The 18,071-nt window shown below is 42.9% G+C and overlaps 1 protein-coding gene and 1 long non-coding RNA gene across 3 annotated transcripts in view; one reads left to right on the top strand and one right to left on the bottom strand.

Annotated features, from left to right (window-relative positions):
• LOC308556033 overlaps nt 1-873 on the bottom strand; it is a 160,081-nt gene extending 159,208 nt beyond the window's left edge. Inside the window, exon 1 of the long non-coding RNA XR_013998659.1 lies at nt 698-873. This is a non-coding gene — a long non-coding RNA (uncharacterized lncRNA). The remainder of the gene's footprint in view (nt 1-697) is intronic.
• Nucleotides 533-18,071, top strand: part of CCNY (cyclin Y) — a 196,326-nt gene continuing 178,787 nt past the window's right edge. The window contains exons 1-2 of one of the 2 annotated variants that reach the window (XM_081134944.1): nt 778-837; nt 15,690-17,671. Coding sequence is in view for 1 of the 2 variants with exons in the window: in XM_081134943.1 (XP_080991069.1) it covers nt 684-837 (154 nt within the window). In the remaining variant the exon portion in view is untranslated. Of the gene's footprint in view, nt 838-15,689; nt 17,672-18,071 lie in introns of both variants that reach the window. The other variant, XM_081134943.1, reaches the window with a different exon arrangement.

The following is an 18,071-nucleotide window of genomic DNA, read 5'->3' as shown; positions in this document are numbered from 1 at the left end:
CGTTCCCGGGCGCAGCCTCGGGCACGCCGGGCCTCTACAAAGGCCTTCCTCCGCCCTCCCGAGGGGGAAGGGCGGGGGATATGAGGACGGAGACCCGAGAAAACGGGCCTGGGAACGCATGCAGCAGTCAAATCGCGGCGGCCCCGACCGCCCTCCAGGCCGCGATCTGCTTCCAGGGCAGCGGGAAGGGGCGGCGCCGGGGCGGGGCGGGCGCCGAGCCTCCTCCGGGCCGTACCGCGCCGGCCTCCCCAAGCCGAGCCGAGGGCCGTACCCGCCTCCGCCGCCTCGTCCCCACGTCGCTGCTCCCGCGGACACCAGTCTCTGCCGCTTGAACCGGAACCTCTTGCGGAGGCTGCCGCCTGGACCCGGGCGCCGAGCGGGAAGCGCGGGGAGGGGGCCTGCGCGGCGCCCGCCATGGCCGCGGCGGGGTAAGGCCTACGCGGCGGCTGCAGTCGCGCTCTCCTGGCGCTCGTCGGCCGCGGACAGGCCCACCGCCGCGGGCGGGCCAGGGAGGCTCGGAGGCCGAGGGAGCGGGCCGCCGCCACCGCCGCCCCACCCGCCGCCCATGGCGAGGCCCGGCCGCCGCTGACCGCGCTTCCGTCTGTCCCTGGCGGCGGGCGGGCCTCCGCTCTACGCCCGGCCCCGGGAGCCCGGCGAGCGCCGCGGGCTCCTGGCCGCCGACGATGGGGAACACTACCTCGTGCTGCGTGTCGTCCAGCCCCAAGCTCCGGAGGAATGCGCACTCCCGGCTGGAGTCCTACCGGCCGGACGCCGAGCTGAGCCGCGAGGACACAGGCTGCAACCTGCAGCACATCAGCGACCGGGAGAACATCGACGGTGAGCGCGGCACGGCAGGGACCCTCCCCCGCCCTCCTGACAGGTTGCCTGGCCCTCTCGGCCCGGCTCTGGACCCAGGGCTCGGGTACTGCGTGCAGGGTGGTGGCGGTGGCCAGGTGACGGGAGCTGGCCCTGGTCAGCCCCGGCCACCAGACGTGAAGGGACAGAGCTGGGCAGGGGTGGCCGAGAGCCCCGGGCTCCGGACACTGTCTGGTGTGGGCTACAACCAAGCTGTTCGCGACCAGGCTGAGCGCGTTTGTTTTTTAAAAGGTGAAGGGAGTGGTACACGGTCTTGGGCAAAACTGAAGACTGAATGCCCATTTTGGGATTAGTCTTTACCTAGAATTGGAGAGCAGGGTTGGCCTGTGTTAGCTTCCAGAAAACTTACAAATTGACCCTTCTTGACTGTCCCCCACCAGCATTTCCTTTAAAAGCTAAAACAAAACCAAAGCCTCCCCAAAAGGATTTTGAGGGGGAGGGCAGTTGAGGGATTGGAGTCCAATAACTCCACCTGAGTGCTTAAAAAAATTGCTTTGGAGTATTATTAGAATTGTTTGGAAACAGCTTTGGGTTAAGTTGTCCCGTTTTTGCATGGGGCTGAATTATTAGTTCTGTGAATTCCTAATTGATCTGAGTGACTTTTGCTTTGGATTAGTGATTGTAAAGGAAGTTTGAAAGACTGATCACTGCACCTAGTAAAGTTTATTTATTTTACTGGTATCTTTATTACGATTTTATCAATAAGCTACATGGCTTAATATCTACAGATGCGTAGTTTATGCATCATGCTTAGAGTTTATGTAATTTTTAACTTTAAGAAGTTTAAAATATACTTTTATGACAACTTGATTTTTCTTCTGTTTTTAACCCAGAAATCTTACAGTTAATGTGGTTGAACTAATCTGAAAAAAATTCCTTGTATGAGTGAATTGACACAACTTTGTCCTAATTCATTTTTGTCAACTTGAGAATGGAGCATTTCCTCTAGTGTGGAAATCCAAATTTAAAACTCAGTTAAAAGAAAGAGTTTTCTCATTGTTTGGCCTTCTTTAATTTCTTCTAAGTAGTAATTTCATCTCTTTAGGAAAGCGCTTTATTAAATGAGTACCACATATAAACAGACTAGTGCAACGTCTGGTTTATAAAAGGTGCTCAGTAAAATTGGGGTTCCACATGACATTTCTAGAGTTGTTATTTTAGACTTCATTATCTTAACCTACTCTTTAGATATTTTTGAATTACATGCATACTTTATTTTTAAATTTATGCATCTAAAGGCATCTAGAAGGATATTAAGTCCAGGTATGTCTTGATCACTGCTATGGTCACAAGCACCTGAAAGAAGTGTTTAGCATATAGTAAAGACTTAATAAGTATTGTATTTTAAAGAAATGAATGAGTGAATGAGTTTATTATAGAAAACCATTACCCAGCCCTATACTCTGTTGACAGGCAAAAGCATTTGGCAATAATTTTTCCTTTATATTATGCATTAATATTGGGTAGAGGCTTTATGTTTATTTATTATATAAAAAATATTTTTATTGATTTTTAGAGAGAGAGGGAGGGAGAGGGAGAGAGAAAGACACTTATTTGAGACTTCCTGCTCCCTACTGGGGATGGAGCCCTCAAGCCCAGCATGTGTCTTGACTGGGAATCAAACCACCAGCCTTTTGGTGCATGGGATGACTCCCCAACCAACTGAGCCACACCAGCCAGGGTGAGGCTTTATGTTTTAAATAATGGATTAAAAAATAAAAAAAAGAAGGAAGATTCACATTTCTTAGAGCCAGGCTACATACTATTACTGACTATAGTAGGGAAATGGAAAAAAAAGTAATTGTAACCAGCTATTTGGCAATAGGGCTTAGGAGGATTTTGCCCCAGAAAAATAGAATAGTATTGTGTGTTCTTTCACATGAAAGAAATCTAAATTTGGTCATCATTCACTTTTGAGAAAACATTTGGAAGACCACCAATTCTTGTTTTGTAGGTTCAGGATAGTTGTTTAGTAGGTTCAGGAGACTAGGTCAGGTTAGGAGGATTTCTAATTTAGGCTGTAATGTCCTCTCTCCCCAGAACCCAGTTCATACTATGATACTAATTTAAACGCAGAAATATTTAAACAGTGTTTCTTTGTTTCCCAAGTTCAATAAGTGATACTTCTGGGATTTACCTATCCAGCAGTTTTCAATATTGGTTTCAATTAGCCTGGAAATCTAGGACTGAGCCTTTGATCATGTTTAAAGCTTTCCGGGTAATTCTAAGATGCAGACAGGGTTGAGAAATTGCTGCTTTTGTTCAGGGACATTTTCCATAGAAATTCATTCAGTGTCAGAGGCTGGAGAAGAAAACAGGTTTAAGTTAAATAGGGTATGTGTGTGCGTGCACATGTGTGTATAGTTGTATTATTGTTGGAGAATTAGTAAACATTTTAAAACTACATCTCAACTCTTTTGTAAATTAAATTTATCAGGTTAATATTGGTTAATAAAATTATATAGGTTACATGTCAATTCTTGGTTCTGGTACAGTATATAACAAAAGTACAATATATAACAAAAGTACAGTATATAACAAAAGCTGAGGTGCTCAGGAACCATTTTTCTTATGTACTGAAAGATGTTCCAGACAACTAGAATGGAAAGGTTCTGAGAAGTTCATGAGGTTTCTATGAGAGGTTAGTTTCTTTAACCCACAGAGAAATGAGCTATGTACCCATGTTTTCTCTGTCCAAACACACAATGGGTAATATTTGCCCTGTAGGATTTCGGTGACTGTGTTAAGGCCGTTAGGCTTCCATGAGACCTACCTGCAACTTGCCCTATCTTTGTACTCAGTGTACATTAGTGTTAGGTTATTCCTGTTTTTGGAATTTATATTAGACTCATCAGCTCCTTAAGTACTATTTCTCATAAAATTGTTCTGAGATTGAGAAATAACAAAAACACTTAGCAATGATAGTAATAATTACAACCTTTATATATTGCTTACTCTGTGCCAGATACTACTTGGCATCTGTTCATTCATTTAGTACTCAGAATAACCCTATGGGTAGTATTATCCTTACTTTAAGACAAAGAAATGAGGCAGAGAGAGGAGAAATGGCTTGTCCAAGGTCATACAGCCAACTTGACTAGCCATCAAACATTAACTAGTCTGGGGTTGCCTTCTGGAGTAGGCTGCCTATCATTGCAGTTGTATCTGAGAATGTACTTCATCTATCTGCAGTAGATTGGACTTCTCTGAGTAGATTATGTCTGTGGGAGGAGAAAGAGAGGGATGGACTAAAGATAATTTAAAATTTGATGAGACCAAATAAATCAGGATACTTGCAACATGTGTATCATAGTGTTAGTTAGGCAGTTAGACCGCAGAATGATTGATGGCAACTTCTTTTGTAGATCAGCTATGCATGCTTGGCAGCCCAGTATCTCCCTCATCCTATATCCAGCCTGCTAGGAAAGCATGACTCTCTACCTTCAAAATATATCCAGAATCTGACACTTTTTAAAACTGTTCCTGCTGCTCTTCTGATCTAAGTAGCCTAACTGGTCGCCCTGCTTCCACCCTGCCCATTACAGTCTATTCTCAATACAGCAGCTGTGGTGGGATCCTTTTTAAAACTTAACACATCACTCCTCTGCTCAAGAACTGCAGTGACTCATTTCACATGGAGTAAAAGCTCTACAACGTACTTTTACAATGGAGGCCTTACACTGGGCTCCAAGGCCCTTTGTAATCTGTCTGCCTCCCTCAGTTACTCACTAGCTTATTCTAGGCATGCTGGCCTCCTTTAGTGCTGTTCCTTGAACATACCAGATATACTCTTGCTCCAGGGCCTTTGCTCTGTCCCTCTGCCTAGAATGCTCTTCTCAGTGTATTCTCTTGGCTAACATCCTCACTGTCTCCAGTCTGAACTCTTTAATCTATTTTTCTTGTCTCTTCAGATGAATGGCTTTAGCTGCGCCTAACATTCTTAAGGATCAAAATGAGGCTAAAACGCTTAATAAACCAAAAAGTACTAGATGAACATATGCAGTTATGAACATAATGACTCATGCTAATTTTCTTGCATTAAACATGAAATGTGTTTACACAGCAAATGGTGTTTGAACTTCTCATATCCAGAGAATCTCAAAGCATGAGGAGCTTATCCTAGGTATGGGAAGGATAACCTGTACTGTTAAAAGGAGTAATTTTAAATCATAGTACCTGTGGTAGTGTAAACTTGAATTACTGCTCTTGTTTTTTTTTTTTGGTATCTGCAAACTGTTTGACTGCATCTCTTCTATGTTCTTTTTCTTGAATGTCAGTCCCACTTTAATATTTCCAGCCTGATGGACAAAAGCATTCCTTTGTCTTCAATTTCAGACGAATATTTTTTAGGCATTCTGCCTGCAAAGATTTGTGAAGACACTGACCCAACATGGACTGACTGCATGTTAGCAGTATACAGAGGGGTAGTATACAAGTGTGCTGAGAGAGCCATTTTTCAAAGCATGATGAGCTACGTGACCTCCACTCTACTGACTAATCTTGTTTCACTCTCTAATTTGAATCATACCCTAATTTTTACAGATAAGGAAACTAAATCTTGGAGAGGTACAGTCTCTTTCCCAGGTTATACAGATTGTGGACAAGGGTAGTAAAACTTTCTGCATGTTAACTTTGGACTGAGAATTCTGCTAATTACTGACCTGTATTATCCTTTTTAAAATTTTCACCGTGTTCTCCCCATTTTACAGGAGAGGAAATTGAGCCTTAACTTAAGGGTTAAGAGATTATTGGCTCAAGTTTCCTCAGTTAATTAGTGACAAAGTTGGGGTTTAATCTGCCATCACTTGCTAGAGTTCCACACACACCTCAATAGCCCTCTGACAGCTAATTAGGGACTGATCTGTATTTAGAATCTGACCTTCCTGGTGCCTGGTCCATGCCTGTTTTGTTTTTGTTTTCTCTCTCTCTTTTTTAAATTTATTTTTATTGTTGAAAGTCTTACAGATGTCCTCTTTTTCCCCCCCTGCTTTGTTTTAAGAGATCCAGTCATTGCCTGTATGCTTTTGGTTAGCAATATTTTGTGATTGAGATTTTCACTTTTTTCCCTGCTTCTTGAGAGGAGTGAGGTTTAAATAATTTTGTGGAACAGTACATTTTTCTCAACCTTAGGAGATGAACTGCTTTCACATTTCTGGCTAGATGAAACTAACACAAAGATCAAATCCATTCCTATCCAGGAAAGGATAGAATCAAAAGGAAAAAAATAATGAGGTAAGACATGTGAGTAGCTTTAAAATTCTGTTTTAATCATACAGGGTCGGAGATTTTATTGTATTTTATTTTTTTAATACATCTTTATTGATTTTAGAGAGAGGAAGGGAGAAGGGAGAGAGAGATAGAAACATCAATGATGAGAGAGTCATTGTTCGGCTGCCTCCTGCACGCCCCTGACTAGGGATCAAGCCCACAACCTGTGCCCTGACCGGGAATCGAACCCCGATCACCTGGATCCTAGGTCGATGCTCAACCGCTGAGCCACGCCAGGCCGGGCAGGGTGGGAGATTTTAGCTCCATGGGTGTCATGCTGGGCTTACTTTAAGTAAGCTGTGTTTGGTATCTTTCACAAGAGAGCTGTTGACAATATCATACTTGTCATGCTTCAAAGTCCAAATCGTGATTCACCATTTAGGCAACCAGAGTAAGTCCATGGCACTAACAGTTGGTGTCAGCCCCTCTCACACTTTCAGTATACTTTTGAGCTTGTAGCTGGAAGGAAGCAGAAAGTTCACTTTCCCTGTGGTATTTTGCGTCATCTTGAAATGTTGAGTAGTTTGTTGTTGGGAGTCTTGGTCAGGAGACCATTTCTTCTCTGCTCTATCCTACCTTTTCTGAAAAATGAGGGAGGAGCTCAAGGGGAATAAATTCAGGGAGAGCTCTTTCTAGGGGGTTTACAAAATGTACCTCTAGGTCTACAATAAAGGTGGAACCACACCTGCATTCTAGATCTCTGTCCCTCTGAGCCTCACTTTACTATCTGCTTAAAAACTACTTAAAAGTACTGCCTTGGCTTATGCCCTGAGGTACCTAAAATGAGGATCAAAATGAGACTAGCCCTAGCTGGTGTGGCTCAGTTGGTTTGAGTGTCATCCCGTGCACCAAAGAGTCATGGTTCAATTCCTGGTCAGGGAATGAACCCAGGTTGCTAGTTCGATTCTCGATTGGGGTGCATGTGGGAGGCAACCAATCTATGAATCTCTCTCACACTGATATTTCTCTCTCCCTCTCCCTCTCCCTCTCCCTCTCCCTTCCTTTCTCCAGAATCAATGAAAAACATATCCTTGGGAGAGGATTAAAAAAAACAAAAATGAGAGAGATTAAAGTGCTTAATAAGCTAAAACTATCAGATGAACATATGTCAATATGAACATATCACTTGTGGATTTTCTTGTATTAAATATGAAGTGTGCTTCAAGATCTACAACAAACTGTTTGAACTGCCCATAGCAGCCGACATCCTGAAGGGCTCATGCTAACAAAAACATCAAATATTCAAGGTAGTACCAGAAGATAACTGGAATTCTAGAGCTGGGTGGGGTGAGGTTCTACAGAGTTGTGTGGCTTTGAATGGGAAGCTTGCTGGCAGTAGAATTTGGAATAGAAATACTGCTCTTTCTAGCATACTGCTCCTTTTTTTAAAAATCATTTTTTATTTTTCAATTACAGTTGACATACATTATTAGTTTCAGGTGTACACCCCGGTGATTAGACATTATATAACTTTCTAAGTGACCATCCTGACAAGTCTTGCACCCATCTTGACACCATACAGAGTTATTGGAATATTATCGACTATATTCCCTATGCTGTACTTTATATCACCATGACTGTTCTGTTACAATCAATTTGTACTTCTTTTTTTTAAAAAAATATATCTTTATTGATTTCAGAGAGAGGAAAGGAGAGGGAGAGAGAGAGATAGAAACATCAATGATGAGAGAGTCATTGATCGAGCCCACAACCCGGGCATGTGCCCTGACCGGGAATCGAACCCCGATCGCCTGGATCGTAGGTTGACTCTCAACCGCTGAGCCACGCCCAGCCGGGCTCAATTTGTACTTCTTAATCCTTTCACCTTTTTCACGTATCTCCCCAACCCCCCCTCCAATCTGGCTACTGTCAGAATGTTCTGTTTCTGTTTGCTTGTTCATTTATTTTGTTTTTTAGATTCGATTGTTGATAGATATGTATTTATTGCCATTTAATTGTTCATATTTTTGATTTTTTTTTCTTCTTAAAGAGGACTCTTTAACATTTCACGTAATACTGGTTTGGTGGTGATGAACTAACTCCTTTAGGTTTTTCTTGTATGAGAAATTATCTGTCCTTCGATTCTAAATGATAGCTTTGCTGGGGAATCTTGGCTGTGGGTCCTTGCTTTTCATCACTTTGAATATTTTTTGCCAATCCCTTCTGTCCTGCAAAGTTTCTGTTAAAAAATCAGCTGACAGTCTCATGGGAGCTCCCTTGTAGGTAACTAACTGTCTTTCTCTTGCTGCTTTTAAGATTCTCTCTTTGGCCTGGCCGGGTGTGGCTCAGCGGTTGAGCATCGACCTAGGATCCAGGAGATTGGGGTTCGATTCCCGGTCAGGGCACATGCCCGGGTTGCGGGCTAGGCAGCCGATCAATGACTCTCTCATCATTGGTATTTCTATCTCTCTCTCTCCCCCTTCCTTTCCTCTCTCTGAACTCAATAAAGATATGTTTAAAAAAAAAAAAAAAAGATTCTCTCTTTGTCTTTAACCTTTGGCATTTTAATTATGATGTGTTGGTTTTTTTAAAAATATATTTTTATTGATTTCAGAGAGAAGAAGGGAGAGGGAGAGAGAAACATCAGTGATGAGAGAGTCATTGATTGGCTGCCTCCTGAACTGCCTTTGCTGGGGATCCAGACCACAACCTGGGCATGTTCCCTCACTGGAAATCGAACCATGATCTCCTGGATATGATGTGTTTTGGTGTTGGCCTCTTTGAGTTCATCTTGTTTGGGACTTTGTGCTTCCTGCACTTGTATGTGTATTTCTTCATCAAGTTAGGCAAGTTTTCTGTCATTTTTTCAAGTAGGTTTTCAGTGTTTTGTTCTGTTTCTTTTTCTTCCAGTATCCCTATTATGTGAATGTTGGTGTGCTTGTGGTTGTCCCAGAGGCTCCTTACACTATTCTCATTTATTTGGATTCTTTTTGCTATTGTAATTGGTTGTTTTTTGCTTCCTTACATTCCAAATTGCTGATTTGGTTCTCTGCTTCATCTGTTCTCCTGCTGATTCCGTGTAAATTATTCTTCATTTCAGTTAGTGTATCCTTCATTTCTGACTGGTCTTTTTTAATGCTTTTGAAGTTCTTACTCAAGTTCATTCAGCATCCTTATAACCAGTGTTTTGAACTTTGCATCTCATAAATCACATGTCTCTATTTTGTTTATTTCTTTCTGTGGAGATTTGTTCTGTTCGTACACTTGGGACATGTTTCTTTGTCTCCTCATTTTGGCAGACTCCCTGTGTTTGTTTCTGTGTATTAGGTAGAACTGTATCTCCCAGGTTTGGTAGAGTGGCCTAATGTAGTAGGTGTTCTTTAGGGTCCAGTGGCACAGCCTCTCCGGTCACCCAAGTTGGGCCCTTGAGGTGCATTCCACATATGGGCTGTGTACACCTTCTTCTTGTAGTTGAGCCTTGATTGCTGTTGGCAAGTCAGTGGGAGGGATTTACTCTCAGGCTGATATGCTGTGACCACTGACCACAGACATCCGACCACTGTGGAGGATCAGCTGTGCAGGGGCCCACCCTACAGATCAGGACTTACTTCAGTGGGGCTCTGGTGCCTACTGAGTCTGTCTCTTAAGTGTGTTGCTTGTGAACATGGTTGGGTGGTGGTGCTTTGATGTGGTATGAAGCTGTTCACTGGGTGCATTGGCTCTGGAGCCTCATGTGAGGTGCAGGCCAAGGTCCACCGCCACCTGTGTTCTTCTCTGGGGCTACTTGGCATGAGCTACAAAGCAATCTGCAGATGGCTGCTACTTGTGCTGGCTTTAGAGGTGCCCATATGAGGCCAACCTGTGAAACAAGGTCAGCTGCTGCTAGTGCCAGTCCTGGGGCCACTTACTGAGAGGTACAGAGCTCACTGAGGCCAGATGCTGCTTGTTTTAGAGATTTTAGGGAAATCTGACACATAAGACAGGCCGTTCGTATGGAAAAGCCACTGGAAATAGCTTGGATGGGCCCACAAGTTAGGTGAGGCAGGGCCTCAGGCAGTCACCAGTGCAGGGTTAACAGTGTGAGCCAGGTTGATGGCGTCTTAGATATTCCCCACCACCCCCTCGCCTCCTGACTCTGTGTGAGGTTGGCTCATCAAAGGAACAATGGCTTCTGCCAGCACTTCTGTCTGGGAGAAAGCTTCCCCCTCAGCTCTTGCCCTGATGCCCGACAATTCAGTTCCTCGGTCATTCATTTCCTCCATGTATGTCTCTGGTGCCTTTCAAGCTGCTGCCCTAGCACTGGAGCTCAGAGGGAGTGAGTTGGAGTAGGTCTGTGCATGTGCCCTTTAAGAGGAACACTGGGGACTCCAGGAGCCCTCAGTTACTTCATCCTCAATTTCTGCTGGTTTTTTTACAGCCAGAAGTTACGGAGACTTCTCCTCCTGGCACTAGAACTCTGGTCTGGGAAGCCTGGTGTGGGGCTGAGACCCTTGCTCCTCAGGGGGGACCTCTGAAGCCCAGATATCCCTCCCAATTTTTATCTGCCACATGTGGGTGTGGGACCAGCCCATTCTGCACCTCTATCCCTCCTACCAGTGTTGATGTGGCGGCTTCTTTAATTCCCTAGTTGTAGGACCTCCATTCAGCCAGATTTCAGGCAGTTCTGAATGATGGTGGTTCTCTAGTTTAGTTGTAATTTTGATGGGGTTTTGAGAGAAGGTGAGTATTTCCTTTACCTATGCCACCATCTTGACTGGAAGTCCCACTGCTCCTCTTTCTAGCATTTGTTGCTCTTCTGGGTTGCATCTTTCAAAGGTCACACCATGATGTCATGCATTGAGTAGTGGGGTGAGTATTTGAAAAAGCTTTCTCTGACTCCTTGGGATAACAGAGCCCACGCAGGCAGTCCATTGACTCTATGGTGGGACCCACTTTCCTAGGAATGTTACATGTATCCTTAGGCGGAGGCTGAAGCCAGAGCTTTTTTAAAAAAAATTCTTCAGCCTGGCCAGCATGGCTTAATGGTTGAACATCGACCTATAATCCAGGAGATCAAGGTTTGATTCCTGGTCAGGGCATGTGCCCAGGTTGCGGGCTCGATCCCCAGCAGAGGACGTGCAGGAGGCAGCCGATCAGTGACTCTTTCATCATTGATGTTTCTATATCTCTCTCCCTCTCTCTTCCTCTCTCTGAAATCAATAAAAATATATATTTAAAAAAAAATAATTCTTTATTCCTGGCTGGGTGGCTCAGTTGATTCAAGCACTGTGCCATACACCAAAAGATTGCGGGTTCAGTCTCCATTCAGGGAATATACCTAGGTTGTGGGTTTGATCCCCAGTTGGGCCAGTATGGGAGGCAACCATTCCATGTTTTTCTCTTGCATTGATGTTTCTCTCTCTCTCTCTCTCTCCCTTTCTCTCTCTAAAAAAGATGAAGATTTAAAAAAAAAAAAATTAAAAATTATTAAAAGCATAAGATTTTGAGGCATGTATAAATGTGCTTTATTATATTAAAATACTACTTTAAATAAAGGGGAATTGATGGGTTGAAAAATGAACTCAGCCCTAAGGAAGTTATTGGGGCCTGTTTCTTTCAATGAAGAGTTTAACTGACTATATATATCTACAGTTGCAGAGAGTTCATGAGTTTCCACTGGAAAAGACTGTTATACCCGTCTTAAGCGAGACTAATTCACACAGACGAAATTGACCGTTTGGAGATTTATTAGCCGGCCACTATGAGCGGACTTCTGCCCTAAACAAACAGTTTTTGCAGGGAGAATATAAATGCAAAAACTACATCTTGGGAGGTGGTACGCAGGTGCCAGCTAAGTGTTAACTGACCTTCTGCGGTTAGCTATTTTTTGGAATATGTGGGCGGAATTCTTTTACAAAGAGCCAGAGGATGGGGAGAAGGTCATTGTTTTTACATGATATAATTTGTTTCTCCTGTTTATCTGCAAAATAACGATTGTAGCCCTGAAAATGGGAGTGCTGTATTTCATATCAAGGAAGTATTTCATTAACAAAAAGGATATAGTGGGAGAACTGCCATAGATCCTCCCAACTGACTACATTTATTTAAAGTCCCAGTCAGTCTTTATCAGAAGATACCTAAACCACTTCTGATGCCATTGTAATAACCTGGCTATTATTTAACAGGAAAGGAGGAAAGGGAAGGCTAAATAATATAGTCAGGCCATTTAGATAGCTTTGCCACAAAGCTGCATTTAACACTCTCCATGTCTGTTCCTCACTGATTGATGGGGGAATGGACTAGACAAAGGAAGTTTAGACACATGCCTAGTAAGATCTGAGTGACGTGGGAAGGTGCTTGCCCATTAGTTATACCTGGGAGCGAGTCAGTGGCCAGAATAGGCATGATCACTGCAAGCGTGTGAAACCTAAATATTTAAACTTCTATACAAAGGAGCCACTCTTTTTGTTTTTACTTTTCAATCTCTGGCGCGCTGGATTCCTGGCTGTCCTGTGGCAGAGGCTGTGCTCCCCTGCACCCACATGGCCCATGATGGACTGAATGTGGACTGAATGCTAAACTAGACTCGGCTGCACCATGGAACGGAAGCTCTGGACACTGGCCTTGCTTTTGGCTCTCTTGCAACCCCAGCTGCACCTCTGTCAAGACTGGTTTAAGCGACATGGGACTTTGGAACCCGAGGAATATAACTTCACACAAGTAAAGCCATTTCCCACATCTCATTCTCCCATGTGAATCTAAGAAAATTCGTTTTCTGAGGATACCTCAAGAACCTCCGCCTTGCTCCCATGAGGGATGGGGAAGTTTGATTCTCCAGTAACACTTCCTTTCTCTTTCTTGGCTGCTTGTAGTTATTTCATGTGGCTCTTTTCCTTTACTCCTTCCAGGGGCTTCTTTTGCTATTTGATTTCTTGGAAAAAAGGTGTGTGCTAAAACTGAAATTGACTGTTGTAGGTGTGTCAACACACAAGTAGGCAGATTCTTCAGATCAGCAATATTTTGCCTAGAATGTCTCTTGGTGACAGAACAGAGATCATCTCAGGTTAGTCAGTTCCCAGGTGCTTCACTTTGGGCATCTCTTGCCTTGCCAGGAAGGTTGCTTTTAAATGAGTGGAAAATCTTGCAGTCTTTTTTTCTTCTTCGTCAGAATATTGATACTAGTTTTGATTTTGTAAAGAAACTTTTGTTTTTTCTTTCTTTTTTAAAATATGGCTTAGAAATTGGACTTGAAAGGCTGTTCTAAAGAGGGAGTTCTAAAATGTTTGGGCAGTAGTAATGTCAGGGAGGAAAAATTATCCTCTCCCCTTCAACCTTCTTTCTGGACTAATAACATGAGACAGATTAATAAGATAAAAACAATAGTTTAATAACATGTATAACTTCTATATACATGGGAGAAACCCACGACACTGAGCAATGCACCGAAATGGTGTACGCCATCTCCTTAAATTCCACCTTCAATTAAAGACAAAAGATGATGTTGGGGTGGAGATGGGAAGAGTCAGTTATGGGAGGTTACCAGGCAAAGCATGGAAAAGAGTGTTATGCAGATTTAAGTTCAGGCCTTCTCTGTCAATAGTGAAGTGAAGGCAGGCCTGGCATAGTGAGGGAAAGAAACACCCTTATGGATGGAGATTTCCTTTACAAATGTAAATGTCCTTTACAAAGGCTAACCTCGACTTGGTTTTTGGAGCTTCGCCCAGGTGTGCTATTTCTTAAAGTTAACCAGCCTGAAATAGTATTCCAGAGTCATTTTGGGGTGACAAACTCTGGTTCCCCTTCAGTAACATCTCTGGGCTGTCTTGTCTCCCTTGGGTACACTACTATGATAAAAAATTATTTCAACCTTGTTTTATTACTCTGGATGTGTAATTTTAATTACTTAGAATATGTAATTTTAATTCCTGGGTCATTATTTTGTGATCTTTATCCTCTATTCGGGATGTATATGAAGCTTCATTGGTATGATAGTGCCATGCTCAGTGGAGATGTACCAGCATCTATAGACCTTCAGCTGGCTCTTGGTACTGAGAGATATGTAGCTGGAGTGCATCTTTGCCAGTTAGCTTTATGAGCCTTGTAGAAATCTTAGTTGAACTATAAAATGCAAGTCACTTCTATTTTGGAAACCTCTGATTGTAGACCTGACTCTGAGGAAGAATAGGAAATACTCTGCATGGGAGTTCATATGAGTAAACCAAAATTAATTTTAGACTATAATAAGGAATTATAAGCATTTATTTGAGCAAAAGGAGCTGTAGTCCTGGAGACACATATTCAGATAGCAACTTTTAAACTGTGTTTCACCAAGACAAAGAGGAGGCTGCCTTTTATAGAGAAAGTTCTTCCCAGGTTATCAGTTAGGTACATTTTATGTAAACAAGCTATCCAGATTACGCACTTCTGATTGGGTGGGGCAGGTCTTAGTCCATTGAAAGAAAGAGGAAACTGAGTTCAGTTTGAGCTTCTTTGCAGTACACAGTCTGTGAGGAGTCCTTGTCAGCAAGTGATCACTAGGCTCTTATTTATAAATTTGGGCCCTTGGTTGACCATGGGGAGTCTATTTCAGCAGATAAATTCATTCTTGGGGTTCACATCGTATGAATCTCAGGGCCCACATATGTATTATAGCTATTTGTTGCAAAACTGAATGTCGGGTTAAAAATACTTTATAAGTAAGTTCTTTCCTGTGGATGATGTTTCTGTTCTTGGTGGGCAAAAAGGGGAAAAGAAGTTAATAAAGATTATATTTCATAAACTCCTGTCTCACTGCAAAGTGAGTATTGATCAGAGGAGGTCTGTCCTTTGCCTCTTGAGAAAAGACTTCATTCCAGCCCGGCCGGGCGTGCGGTTGAGCATTGACCTAGGATCCAGACGACCGGGGTTCGATTCCCGGTCAGGGCACATGCCCGGGTTGCGGGCTGCAGCCGATCAATGACTCTCTCATCATTGATGTTTCTATCTCCCTCTCTCCCTTTCCTTTCCTCTCTCTGAAGTCAATAAAGATACATTTAAAAAAAAAAAAAAAAGACTTCATTCCAAATTTAGGATTCTGTCCATTAATGAACCTATGTTTTTTTCAAGGTGTAGTTGATTACAGCTATTCCATTAAGTATGATTGTAATTTATTCTTTAAACCAGGGGTGGGGAATGTCTGGATCACTGGCAGTATATGGCCTGTGTAATCATTTGTCTATCCCTGCCAAGGCAACTGCAGGTGGGACTCGAAATTCAATAAATCTGGGAACTTTTTTCATAGCATCATAAATTTATATTAAGTGAATCATAATATTAACATAAATTTCGAGGGACAAGTAAGGAGCGTCTATTATGGGATAGACAGGACACACACAAGTATGTGATAGGACAGACACATATGCTTCTCGTAGGCTGCCTGTGACCTGTCTGCCTCTATTGTGGTGACTCAGAGGACAGTCAGTGCCAGGCAGGCTGGGAGTATACACGTTGTGAAAGTGTTAATAAACTTTGGTGAAACTATTGTGATCAGTGGTGATGAGATGAGATGATTCCTTGCAACGTTGATGACAACAATTCCTTGCCTCTGATGATTGACAACAATGTTGTCGACTTCTTTGTTGACACAGACAGTAACTCCAATCCAACCTTTATCCACATGTCCACGATCAACAATCCTTGCAAAACTGAATTTCAGATGAAGATTAAGGAAATTACAGTACACAGAAAAGTCCTCAAGAGTCGATGATACAAATGTTGGATAGGTTCCAAATCCAAGATGCAGGATTAGAACAGCTATCAAAGCAAAATGGTTAGTTATTAAAACTTAAGTGGTGTGACATCCTACAAATGGTGACTACAAAGAAAAGAGAAATTGATGCAGAGTGTCGATCTTTCTAAGGGAAATGGACAAATGATAATTTTTTTATTGAAGTCAAAGGCAAACCTGTGTGCCTAGTTTGTGGTGATGTGTTAGCAGTAATGAAAACTAATTTTGAGCATCATTACAGCTCAGAACATGCTAAACTCAGTGAGTTGGGAGGCCAGATGCATCTGGATAAAATCAGTGCTCTTCAGTGGAGTTTGGAATCACAACAAGTCGCTTTTACTAGGCCTCGTTGGGACAGAGACAATGTTATTCAGATGAGTTATGTAGTGAGTGAGCTAATTGTAAAGAAGCTGAGGCCTCATGTAGAGGGAGAGTTTGTGAAAGAGCGCATGGTGGCTGCTGTGGAGTTGTTAGCACCAGACAAAGTAAAATTGTTTCAGAGTGTTAGTTTGTCTTGGAGAACCATCTCTGATTGGATTACTGACATAGCACAAGATATTGGAAAAACTGAAGGATTCTGCAGATTTCCAGTTTTTCTCTCTGGCTTTTGATGAGACAACGGACATAACAAATACTATCCAACTGGCCGTTTTCGTTTGTGGGTTAACTACAAAGTTTGACGTGAGAGAGCAACTGCTGTCACTAGAAGCCATGCATGGCACTGTAAGAAATGAGGACTTGTTTGAGAGACATCAGTGAAAAAACTTGAGCTAACATTTGAAAAGTTAAGTGGCCTTACTACAGATGGAGCTCCAGCCATGGTTGGCTCCCGAAAAGGGTTAATTGCATTTGTCAAGAAAGAACTGAATCATCTCAGTCTTGATCCAGTGACTTGATTATATGCCACTGCATCGTACACCAAGAAAGGTTCTGTGCACAGTCATTGTGGCTCAACAATGTGATGTCAACAGTAGTGTCATGCATAAATTTTGTCAAAAGCAGAGGGTTTAACAGCCGCCAGTATAAGGAGTTACTGACTGATCTTGACTCTGAGTACGATCTTGTTTATCACTGTGAAGTGCTGTGGCTGAGTCTCGGGACCATGCTCATGAGGTTTTATGAACTGTGGGATGAAGTTGAGCAGTTCATGGAGATGAAGGGAAACCTGTCCAGGAGCTCAGTGATAACAAGTGGCTGTGGGATCTAGCATTCATGGTGGACATTGCCAAGTACCTCTCAGCTGAACGTCAAGCTGCAGGGCCCCAACGAGCTTCCCAGCTCCCTGCTTTCAAATGTGAAATCATTTGAAGCTAAATTAAGGCTGTGGAAAGTGCAACTCGAAAGGAATAACATGGTGCATTTCCTCACTCTGGAAGGACAAAAGCCTTCTACAACACTTGAATATGCTGGTGAATGTGCGAAACTACTTGAGGCATTCAATGAAAGATTCAAGGATGTGGAAAGTAAACAAATGGAATTGAACATCTTTGCTACACTGTTCAATGTGGAACCAGCTGATGTGCCTGATAACCTACAACATGAAATAACTCAGCTGCAAAGCAACCATGAGCTGAAAGCTAGGTACAACCTCCCACTGCCTGACTTCCATAAACATTACATAAGCAATGATGAATTTCCTACTTTGAGGAGACATGCATCTGTGTTTAGAACAACTTACTGCTGCGAGCAGTTCTTTTTAAAACTTGCCATCGCAAAGAGGCGATTGCGCTCCAGACTGACCGATGCTGACCTGGAACAGCAGTTGAGAGTAGCAACATCATCAATACCAGCTAACATCACACCCCTCACAAAAGAGAAGCAGTTCCAGCCATCATATTGGGGGTGAGTTAATTAAATGTTTGACCAAATATAGCAGGCTATTTTTTTAAAAAAATATATTGATTTTAGAGAGAGGAAGGGAGAGGGAGAGAGAGATAGAAACATCAATGATGAGAGAGTCATTGGCTGCCTCCTGCACACCCCTGTCTGGGGATCGAGCCTGCAACCCAAGCATCTGCCCTGACCGGGAATCAAACTGCAATCTCCTGGATCCTAGGCTGAAGCTCAACCGCTGAGCCACGTCCGGCTGGGCAGCAGGCTAATTTTTAAGTTGATAATTTTGTATGGCCTGCAAATGATGTTATAAATATCCAAATGGCCCTTGGCAGAAAAAAGGTTCCCTACCCCTCCTTTAAACACTGGTGTGTTTTTTTTTTTTATGTGGATCTGGACTTTGTAGGGT

Source organism: Miniopterus schreibersii (genome assembly GCF_964146895.1).
Source record: "Miniopterus schreibersii genome assembly, chromosome: 1".
NCBI classification, from domain to species: Eukaryota; Metazoa; Chordata; class Mammalia; order Chiroptera; family Miniopteridae; genus Miniopterus; species Miniopterus schreibersii.
Note: the sequence above shows the minus strand (reverse complement) of the source record. Positions and strands in the feature narration are given on the sequence as shown.